The sequence below is a fragment of the Phocoena phocoena genome, chromosome 7 (assembly GCF_963924675.1).
Source record: "Phocoena phocoena chromosome 7, mPhoPho1.1, whole genome shotgun sequence".
In the NCBI taxonomy this organism is placed as follows: Eukaryota; Metazoa; Chordata; class Mammalia; order Artiodactyla; family Phocoenidae; genus Phocoena; species Phocoena phocoena.
Window position 1 is genome coordinate 59849614 of NC_089225.1, and position 12275 is coordinate 59861888.

Below are 12275 nucleotides of genomic sequence, written 5' to 3' on the forward strand. Positions count from 1 at the left end.
TTAAAAGATACAGTTTCAATTTTGTCTTTATTAATTAGAGATATACTGATTAAAGAATGCTTTTGTAAAAGGAGCATGATAAAGAACTTTCACTTCACTGAAGTAAAACAAATCAAGCAAAATATAATACATATAGTAGAATTCAGAAAAAGCAAAACATAATAAAGTAAAAATTCAGAAAGAATAAGATAATAGACTTAAAACCAAACACCTTATTTAAAAAAAAAAAAGATTCTCAGATTGGATTAAAAAATTAAATTCAGATGTATGAATTTATAGGAAATATGCCTAAAACAAAATTAACCAGAAATAATAAAAATAAAAGAATGAGTAAGGAATTATCAGTTTAAACGTATATCCTTTAGAAAAGACTTACCTAAAACCCCAGTTTACACCCCCTGCTAGATGCTTTTATGACATCCTGTATTTTTTCTGCACAGAATTTATCACAACTGATTAGATTCTGATTTGCAAGACTTTTTTGTTTGTTTGTTTACTTCACATTCTAAGCTCTGTAAGGAAAGGCACCAGCTCTGTTTTGCTCACTGCTTTATCTCCAGTGCCCAGCACAGTGCTTAGAACATAAGAAATACTCATTGAATAGACGTATTCTTAAAATACAATAAATTAAAAAAATAGAAGCACAGATGACAACATTAAGTTCAAACTAAGTAGATTTCAAAGTAAAAAGCAATCAAATAAAACAAAAGAGTAATTTTGAATCTGTCAAAGAAACAATTCTCAGTTGTGAATCTGTTTTTGCAAAAACTATGGAATCAAAAATATATAAAGCAAGAAATATTAGCAATTCAAAGAGAAGACTGATGATGACAGACTATAAAAATATTCAACTCCCTTCCTGACAAAATATCATGACATTACAAAGAAAAGTTAATATCTAATAGATCCATATCAGCAGTGGAAAGTAAAAGGAATTGGCCAGAGGTTTCCACTTCCTGATAGGATAAAGAAGATCTTAAAAGATTGCTACCCTCTTCATAACAATAAGAAAAAAGACAAAATAAAGCTGTCATTTTAAAGCTGTCAAAGAATGAGTGGTGGACAGAGAGAAACACAAATGAACTACATTCCAGTCAAGAGACAGCCTTTATAGATGAATGGAAAGCAGGGGTTGCTTTCATACCTGGGACCAGCTGCTTACAGTAGGACAATGAGCCTATCATCAGTAGAGTGACTGCTGAAAGGAGGAAAATGAGCCAAATTTTTAATAACAGGGTGGGCTGGCACAGCATATAGGTATCTGGAGCCACAGTTGCAAAAGTAAATTTCTCAGCTTGAAATTACTCCTCCATGGGAAGTTTCCCATGAAAGTGGTGGTGCGTGCAGAGCTGGAAAATTGAAATCGTATACTCGTGTACATTAGTTAGGTTTTAGGCCCTGATGGAGTTGAATCCAGAAGTCAACTGAAATGAACTTTAAGCTGCAACTCAAACGCCTTCAAAACTCAAATCCTGAACAGAGCCTGAGTATTTGGGGTTGGGTTGAAGGGCAAAAGGAGATCTCCATAATCTCTTCTGAGACCAGAAATAAAGGGAAACTAACAAAAGCTTTGCCTGTTTTCAGCTAAGCACCACAGATGGTTGAATTTGAATGATCAACCCCTCATGCTAGCGGCCTGACATAAAAAAAAATCACATATCCTATCTGGAAAAACAGAACACAACAAAAAATATTATTTAGCTCAAACGGTACCCACTAAAACCTTTATCTACTCCTGTTTTTCTACACAAGATGTTTCACATGCAATAAATATTTATGAAGACAGGCAAAGAAACAGAAAAATGTGATCCCTCACCAAGAAAAGAAATATTCAATAGAGGCAGAGTCATCAATGCCCCTGATGTTAGAAATAAAGATGAGTGATATAAAATAACTTGTGAAGAATTGTAGGTTAAAAATTTAGAGGAAAAGTTAGACATAATAACTGTTGGGATATTTCAGCAGAGAAACCAAAGCTTATAAAAGAACTAAATCAAAATGTCTAGAACTGAAACATATAATATTAATACAACAGAGTACAATAAAATATCAGAAATGGATGGACTTTATAGAAGACTAGAAAAAAGAAAGAATCAGCAAACTCTAAGAAAGTTCAGTAGAAACCACCCCCCCCAAACTGAAGCATAAAGGAAAAAAGAATGAAAACATTACAAGTGTCAGAGATCTGGGGGCCAATATCACACGATTCAACATACATGTAACTGGGCCCAGAAAGACAGAAATAAAGAAAGATAAATATTTGAAGAGATATTAGCCAAATATTTTCCAAAATTAATGAAAGCTATCAACCCTTGGATCCAAGAAAATCAGTGAAACCCAAGAAAAAGAAATACAAAGAAAAACACACCTAGACACATCATAGTCAAATGACTGTAAAACCAAGATTAAAAAGAAAATGTTAAAAGCAGTGAGAAATAAAGACACTTTACATTTACAAGAATAATGTCAGATTTTTCATTAGTAACAGTGGAATTCAGAAGACAGCCTTTAAAAAGGCTGAAAGAAAAAAGAAAGAAAAAATTGTCAACCCAAATGATAAGGTGGTAAGCTCTAAGCAGTAGGTTACCACTGATTTTGATTTCTGATTTTACATCTCCTATAACCATAATACATTGTTTAAACTTAAAAACACTTAAAAATATAAGAAAAAAATTATATCATATAGGGGTCATATTTAGTATAAAAGAATCATAAGAAAGCAATTTGATTAATCTTCATCCTTATTACCAAAGACTTAAATGGTAAGCACTATGTTTCTACTAGTGTAAAATATTTCTATCTGAAGATCAACCAACACAACAGAGATTTTATGTGACAATAGCCCTTTTGTAAAGAGATTAAAGGAACAATCACATCTCTTGAGGGCACATCAGGAAACATTAAGGGAAGAGGTGAAATTTGAGGTTTGTTAAAAGGTTTTTCAAGCAAATGGAGAAAAGACCCAGAGTGGGAATCTCTGGATATTTCTGAGAAACACATAATAATAGAGATTTTTTTCCTAGATGGAGGCAGTGAAAACTAAGGTAAAAAGAATATTGATGTCAATAGTGGAGGATCTTGAAAGGTCTAATTTGTAGGCAATGGGAAGGCACTGATTTATTTTAGAGCACAGAAGAGATATGGCCAATATTATACTTTAGGAAAACAAATCCGTACATTCTGAGTACCATGGGTGGGGAAAGAAGAAACTAGAGCCAGGATTATCAGCTTGAATAAGCAGCATTAATACAGGAAAGAGAAAATAGAGACCTGAACTACAGAGATGGCAGTGAAAAAGGAGATACTGCAGGAACCAGATTGACTGAACCTGGCAAATGGCTGGATGTGGAAAGCCAGGGAGAAGAGAAGTTAATTATAAACCACTGTGAATGAAAACATCATACCAATAGTCTATTAATAACATATATACATATTTTTTAATAGGGATTGTAATTGTTACATATGTTAAGTCTGAACTTTTGGACGTACATAAAAGAACTAAGAGTTAGTTGGAAATGAAAGTCTGAAGCTTCAAAGAGAGAGAAAGAGTGAACTAGGAATACATATTGGAGGTCATCTCAGTTAAAGCCAAATGAGTAGCTGAAGTTGCTCAGGGAAAGCGTGTATAGAGAGAAAATAGGAGCAAATGGGTCACATGATTCAACCTTGAAGAATATTCAGAAGAGGGCTGAAGAGAGGAGATTTGCAAATGAAAGACCAGAGAAGAACCACCTAGGTATAGGGTCATAGAAGCCAAGGGAGGATGTAGTAGAAAACATGGAAAGCAGGAAAATCTCTAGAGTTATGACTGATCTGCCTCCAAACAAAAAGATTTTTAAAAATACTTTGTGACCCTAATTATCTACAGCAGATATTATTGAGACAAAAGAAACAAAAACATATCTACTGGGACTTCCCTGGCAGTCCAGTGATTAAGATTCTGTGTTCCCAATGCAAGGGGTGCGTGTTCGATCCCTGGTCGGGGAACTAAGATCCCGCATGGCCAAAATAAAAAAAAAAAAAACCATATATACTTCCTCATTGCTACCTCAAGGAATGCCCCACAGAGCTAGTTTTGTAGAATTTGTGGAATTCATTTACAAAATTATAAACTGGAAATCACAGTTTTCATAGATATTTCAAGACTATGTCCTAAATTTGCAAAAACAGATGCTTACAGAAGCTGTTAGCAAGTCACAAAATGCTTCAGATACCATTAGGTATCAAGTTAGGTATGAAATTAGGTTCATTTATTCATAAATAAACTAATAAATTAAAAAATAATATAACTAAGCAAATATTTATTGAGTACCTACTATGTGTCGAGAACTATTCTAGGCACTGGAATAGAAACTGTTTCTCCTTTTACTAAAGAAAATGGAATATATTATAGATAGCTATAAAATTCTAGTAAATTACATGATGAGTCTTGTAATACTAAAATTGCTGCCCTGTTCCTTGTTTTTAAGGTTCATCTATCTTTGCTCTGGATCCTGGTCTCTCTTATGGCCATGAAATAAACCAGTCATTTACAGGTTAATTACCATGGTGGACTGGTTATTTTCTTTTCTGTGATCGGAGAAAATAGTCAACACCATGAACAGATAAGAGAAGTTAAGAACTGAGAATGGGGACTGGGCATAGGTGTTCACTGATAACATTCCAGATGACTCCTCAAAGGAGAGGTGACAATGGAAGCCATCAGAAGGAGTCAAAGAGTAAATGGGTATTTAAAGCAAGGAGGAGATAGCACCCTTTAGCCTCACCTCATTTCATCTACTGTCTTCAACCTAATTCAACAAATATTTATAAAGGAAGTACTGATATCCAATACTGTGGTTGCTTTTTGTGAAAGAAAGACTTGGAGAAATTAACCCACAAATAGATCACTCTGTGCCAATGGTTCTCACCTTGCACTGTGCATCAGAGTCACATGAAGAACTTTTTGTAAATACGTATGCTCAGTCTCTATTTCTGGAGATTTTGATTCAATCAGTTTAGAAAAGGGTGCAGGCATCAATATTTTTTAAAAGCACCCTGTTGATTCTAATGTGTGGGCTATGCTAGAATACCCCAAAAGCCCAATCAGCATGTCAACTGTGAGATTTTTCTTTGGGCAACAGAAAGCAGCAAGTGAAAAGTTGAAGCTCACACTATCTGTTTAGTTGGTCTTTACTGGCTATTCAAAGAAGTTCAAGAAATTTGGCATGATTATTTTCTTAGTGCCTTTTTAAAAGCCATAATTTGATCATAAATTTATAAACCAGCTCAATAAGAGCCTGGAATTTTCACAGAGAACAGCTTCCAGAGTTTTTCTTTCTTTCTTTCTTTCTTTCTTTCTTTTTTTAAGTAACTTACGATGTAGTAGTGGCTACAATGGGGAACTAATTACTACATAATCATTTCAAGAGAGCAATTAATTTGTGTTTCCTTTTGTTCTTTTCTCCAAAAGAAGTGTTTACATAATCCAACATATTGTCAGTAAAGAAGAATTTACAAGTGGGAACAATTCCATTTCTGCTGATGTGTTACATTTGGCTTTGTAATTGAGAACCTGGATCCATGGTACCTACAAATAAACATGGGTCTTCCCAGGCCTGACACTTATCATTTAGACAATCATTGGATCATGGTCTGACAGTAACTTGGTCTGGAAAAAATCATTTTGATAGACAGAATAGGATGTTTAAATGAGACTCTGTCTGAGTTTACAGTTGAGACCAACAGGTATCACATTCTAAAGGGAGCGCTAAGGCCATCTAGGCCTTCCATGTAGGACTTGGAAAGAAGATGCCCCTGCCTCCAAGTTAAGGTGCTGGTTTCCCAACTCTGCACTGTGTAAAAAGGGTAACAGTTCATGAGAGCCCCATATTGAGGATTTCTTAGGGTTTCTTGAGAGTTCCTTCCAGAGAACCACTTGTAGGACCTACAGTGTATTTCCCCAGAGTATAGTGTGGGAACAGAGACTGGTACCTGATTCATGCCTAAAAATTCCAAAAGTTAGTGGGCAGGAGAAGAGAGCTGCTTTGCAGAAGACTTGCATTTCAATCTAATGGTTGAAGACATGTGAGTTTTCCCATGGACCAAATGGACCTATGAAAGATACCCAGGCTTAAAAGGACTTTGACATGGAAGCAACCCAAGTGTCTATCAGTAGATGAATGAATGAACACAAGGTGGTATATACTTACGATAGAATATTAACCAGCCTTAAAAAGAAAATTCTGACACGTGCTACAACATGGATGAGTCTTAAAGACACCATGCTAAGTGAAATAAGCCAGTCACAAAAGGACAAGTACTGTATGATTCTGCTCATATGAAGTATCTTGAGTAGTGAAATTCATAGACATAAAGTAGAATGGTGGTTGCCATGGGCTGCATGGAAGGAAGAATGAGGAGTTGGGGGTCAATGGGCACAGAGTTTCAGTTTGGGAAGATGAAAAAGTTCTGGCGATGTATGGTGGTGATGGTTGCACAACAATGTGAATGTACTTAATGCCACTGAACTGTGTGCTTAAAAATAGTAAATTTTATGTTGTGTCTGTTTTACCACAATTAAAAAAAGAAACAAAAACAGGCCCTGACCAAGAGAATTTCCTGGAAGAGTGAGATGATCCCCACAGAAGAAGGGTCTGGATGGGCCCCTGGAAGCCAGGGGCTGAGAGGGGATTATAACCTGTCAGTCAGGAGAGGCAAACCCACATCAGGGATGGCTATCAGGAGATTGCTAGCCCCGAGAGTCCTCTAAGAATTTATAAAAGCAACTCATGATAAAAAGAGAATGCTGATGTCTGATATAGAGGGCCCTGAAACCAACTTAGGACAGCATCAGTCTTGTAAGGCTTTGCCCTCTCATCCAACCTCCTTGCACCTGTCTTAGGGGAGGAAGTGAAGTGAGGAAGAGTCACAAAGCCCACTATGACCCTCTCCTGACCATAGGCTTCTAATCCTGGGCAAGGGGAAAAGCTCAGAGACTATTTAACACCTGAGTATGTCAGAAGAGCTGTGGAATCTACCAGACTTCACTCAAGAGTAGGGAAGATTGATTCAACAGAGTAGGTTTAAAGGAAGAGGGGTGACAAAGAATCAAATGGCATTCTGCTGGCATCCTAGAAGTCTAACTTCTTTAATCACCCAGTTAGAGAAATCTCTCCTTGGAGCTTAGAGGATGGCTCACGGAGAATCATCCATTTCACTTCTCTTCTTCTTCCCCACCTTCAGGAAGCCAGACTGGTCTCTTAATCATCATCTAAGGAAATACCCCAGGGAACACAGTATCTGGGAAGAGGTCCCACACCCAAATAAATAAATAACAATTTTCTACTCATGGCTTATAAAGGGGGAAGGGAATACAGAGGTGCTGCTATGTGGCCAGCAAGACTGTCACTAAAATGACTGCCAGTTCCTCCATCACAGCCCTAGCTTTCCCCTTCTGCAATGTTGATGTGGCAGACCAAAATAATTATTTGTGGCTGCATGCATTCATTTATTCAATACACTTTTATTGAGTACCATTATATATAAAACACCAAAAGGAATAAAAGATAGCTAAGACATGAACATATGCTTTGATGGACATATGTTCTAGTGGAGGAAAACATACAGACTCACCATTGACTGTAATATAGGTCAAAGAGAGGAACAAATAACCATGAGATTAGAAGGTTTATAGAGAGAAGGTTACATTTAAATTAAGCTTTGAATGATGGGACAATTTTGAGGGGAGATGGCATAATTGGAACAGAATAACTAAAGTGGAGAGGATGTTAGAGCGAAGATCAGAGGGCAGAGAAGCAGGTGGCTGATTTGTAGACTATGAAGTAGTTGAGTTTGTAATTTGCATAGAATACTCTGAAAACAGAAATGAGGGCCAGGGGCAGGAAGATTGTTTGGTATGAGATTTCCAAGGGCCTCAAAGGCCAGAAGTTTGTACTTTAATAGGTAATGGGGGAGTAATTTAATGTCTATGAGTGGGTGAATGATGCAATCTAAAATATGGTTTAGGAAGAACAAATAGAAGGCTATTACAATTGCTCAGTCAAGAGGTAATGAAGCCCTTGAGTAGGATGGTTGCCGTGGCAACTGGAAAGGAGGAACCGGATGGGAGAGGTTTTGGGGAGGTAGAATAAATGGGGCTTGGCTCCTGATTGCATATGCCCTTTCCACACCCTCTGTTTGACCTTCATTCCTTCCCTCTTTTGATCATAAAGGTGTATAATGTGTCCCTTAATACCCTGACTTATATTTCCTGGAAAATTTCTCATCAGTGTTACGTAAGGCTTCATTTGCAGTATCTATGAAAGACTCCCCAAAGGACAATTCTTGATGTTCAAAATGAAGAAGTAATATTCTACATCTACATTCCTGCTTTAATTTCTCTGTATTCTAGACTTACAGGTAAAGTTTTACCCCTTTTATCCTAGGATCCTTACTGTCAGAAAATGTAAGCACACATTAGTACATTTCTCATGAAGTTCCTGCTGCTCATGCGAAATGGAAATCAGGATCATAAAAGTAAAGTTATTAAAAACGATAGTAAATTCCTTTCTTTATTCCGTTATTCAGCTTTAGGAGCATCTCTGTTCTCTAAGAGCCTCAGAGTATTAATTTTATATATTTAGGAACAAAAGAACTTAACGATATTCATATTCATGTACAATATTTATAAATACATAATTCTAAAGTACAGATCTATTCAGAAGTTAATGTATACTATAGTATAGGTAGATCTCATTCCAGAATTTGAGTTCAGTAGCTCTCAACATATCGTTTTTTGTCTTCATAAAATTCTGAGATAAGAAATCACTCCAGAGGAAATTCCCTGGTGGTCCAGTGTTTAGGACTCTGCGATTTCACTGCCGAGGGCCTGGGTTTGATCCTTGGCTGATCCCTGGTTGGGGAACTAGAATCCCACAAGCCACGTGGTGTGGCCAAAAAAAGAAATCCTTCCAGATATTCTTGTATATGGATTCCTGGGCTAGGGACTGAGGTGATACCACCTGATTATTAGAGTCGAGAGTTTGGTATCTGGTGGGGTAGGGGTTGAGTGGAGGTGGGAGGGACAAAACCAAGATGGCAACACTTGAATTCTGACTGGGAACGCTACTTTTGACACTGGCACAAATAAAACACACAGAACATACAAGGCCACACAAATAAGTCAGTTTCTGAAAAGTGAGATTGTCACAAGGCTCACAATTGGGCTGGAAATTTGGGAGTGTCAGTAATAATTTTTGTGTCTAAGGACAGAAGGTATCTGAGTTATACAAACAAGGGGGTGTACACTATGAACCCAAATGAACAATTCATGGGTGAGGAGACTGTGACTACATTAGCACAGGAAGGGGTGCATAATGACAGAATCAGTTTCCCCCATCTGAGTCAAATATCTTCATAGAGAGGTTTTTTTCTTATGGTAATAAAAGTTGTGAATTGCCAGAATATCTATACATATTCAAAATACATTCATAATACATTTTACATCCTGACAAATTCATTTTGGATCATCTCTTTTAATAATCCTAATATTTAAAATTTGTATTTACTGTACACCGTACATGGCTGGGCTTCACCTGAAATTATATGTAAAACTATGTGTGTATGTATATTTTTCTAGAGAGGGTCTCTAGCTTTCATCAAACTCAAACCTATAACTCTAAAATGATTAAGACCCAATGAATAGATAATTAAAAATTGAGGACCTTTTCCCCCTCATAAAATCAGGGCTTTTTAGCATAAATTCTGACATAAATATTGTACTTACATCAAGAGCCACAGATTGCTTGGCCCACGACTTCTTCACTTGATCATACATAATTGTATTGTTGATGCCAAGGCCACAAAAGATGACAAAAGCCTAGGAAAGAGAAAGCTCACTAACTAAAAATTGCAATAACTCATTGGCATAATCTAATATAAAAGCAGGCAGTCATCAGGAATGGGCCTTAAATATAATTTTATTGTATACAGAGGTAGGCCTTGGGGAAATATGTACATTAAAATTCTTAATTACTATTGTCATGTAACAACTTTATCACTCACATTGCACATGAGAAAAATTATTAAGTTAATGTCATTGCGAAGAAATGACTTTAAATACATTTAAAAATGTACAGTCCGTTTAAATGCATTCTTTATTTAGGTTGTGAACTGATTTTAGTAATTTCATCCCATTTAACCAATAGCCACCTCTTTCAGCAGCTAGGCTATAAAATATTTTGGTAAGGAAACCAAGTGAGTGTAAATGAGGTAAATGTTAAGGGGACAGAGGGTTCAGATTTAGAACCAATTAGTAAAGAAGCCCTGATGTAGCCTCAACTGGAGAAAAAAAATCATGGGGTTTTCATGTTGGCTACTGGTACAAAGTCTACTAGGAAGCCTGTTCAAGGCTAACCTCTCTAGCTCGAGGGCAGACTGGAGTAAACAGAAGCTTGTAAACATAAGAAAGGTGATGGCAGTACACCTGGCAGAGCTGGCTAGAGGTCTCATGACTGAACACACACAAACAAGACAAAGATAAGACAACACTTTGGAGAGAAGAGCAAGGCAATTCAACTCTGTAAAAAACAATCAATTAGGGTAAAAACATCTAATTCATGAAAAAAGAGAATCAAATCTTACCTAAACATTGATATATTCTTTAAACCTTCCTTTAAATTTCATCACACTGTCAAAGTATAATGATTAATAAATGTCAAATAATAATTATTTATCCTTCCTAATGGGGGCAAGCTGTAACCAAGAGACTACTGGTGACTCAGCTGTAACCCCTGGTTCACAAATTTATTTTCTTACCTCAAAAAGTCGTTGATCTGCGTCATCGAAAGGTTTCCCATCAAGTCTATTTAACACTTGAGCCACTCCTGTGAGAAGAGGTTGGGATATGTGGTCATTTTCGGTGCTGGACACCATGTTGCTACAATACAGTAAGATGACTCTATGCTCCTTTAAGTGCACACACTCAGCTTAATCCCTGGTTACTCTCACACCTGCTGCCTCCGTGAGAGCAGATCTGAGGTGTACAGGGATGCAGTCTATTTTCCAGCTGTGATATCCAGACCAGGTCTCAGGGAAGCCTGGAGTTCTACCAGGCATCAATCAGATTCCCTAAAAATGGTTTTCAAGATGACTGTGCACAATAATTGATGTATCTGGCATACACATATATACACAATTACGTATACACATATACATATACATACTTGAATATCTATAACTGTATGTATATATAAACACATATACACATGCAATATATTAAAATTTTTTAATTATATATAAATTAAAAATATATAAAAATATAATTATATAAATATAAAAAATTTTAAATATATATAACTAAATTTTTTTTTCAATTCTCTGAAGCACAGCGCTTGAGTTCAGGCAGCATGGCATAGTGATTAAGAACATACACTCTGGAGTTAGACAGTCTTGGTTTGAATTTTCAACTCCACCATTAGTGGTGTTACCATAAGCATGTTACCTAACATTTTTAACACTGAATTTCCTCATCAGTAAAATGAGGATTAAAATGTTAACTGTCTCAGTGGGTTATGAAGATTAAATGAGATAACATTTGATTAATGTTTGGAAAGCATATTGTTCCACACGGAGAGAACATTCAAGAACTGTTAGGAATTATGATACAGCTAACTTTCAAAGCAAGGTTAGTTTTGTTGCCTGCTCCCAATGGGGTTAAACTAGCTTTAACAAATTTAACTTGTGTGTGTCTTCTTTCCAAAGTTCATTTCCAGCATTATACCAGATGTTTGGGGCACGACTATTAAAGCACACAAGTCTAACTGGAAAAATTCAACAATCTTGAAAACCATTCCCTTGTATCCCTATTTAGTATAAACAAAAATGACTGTAATTCTAAAGCATGCTTGTATTTTTTAAAACACCTAACTTCGCATCAGGGAGGTAAGTCGTCATATGCTAGAAGACATGTATAATAAAATACAAAGCTTTTAATGTGTAACAGGCAAACTACAGTCTTAGTTTTGAAAGAATAACAGATGTTTACTGTTAGAAATGAAATGTAGGACTGCATGTGAGATTGCCATTGGACATCTACAGATAACGTATGGTGTTTCTTATGAAATTTCTCTTCTCTTTAAACTTAAATATTACATATTTTGGGAATTCCCTGGAGGTCCAGTAGTTAGGACTCCACGCTTCCAGTGCAGGGGGCAGGGGTTCTCTGGTCAGGGAACTAAGATCCCGCATGCTGCACAGCGTGGCCAAAAAAAAAAAACCATCTTAAATATATTTAA

At 36.4% G+C, this 12275-nt stretch overlaps 1 protein-coding gene across 1 annotated transcript in view; it reads right to left on the reverse strand.

The window, feature by feature from the left end:
- PDE11A (phosphodiesterase 11A) overlaps positions 1-12275 on the reverse strand; it is a 419270-nt gene that overhangs the window by 178002 nt on the left and 228993 nt on the right. The window contains exons 8-9 of the mRNA XM_065880101.1: positions 10798-10865; positions 9767-9859 (exon numbers count right to left, since the gene is read on the reverse strand). Coding sequence (XP_065736173.1) covers positions 9767-9859; positions 10798-10865 — 161 coding nt within the window. The remainder of the gene's footprint in view (positions 1-9766; positions 9860-10797; positions 10866-12275) is intronic.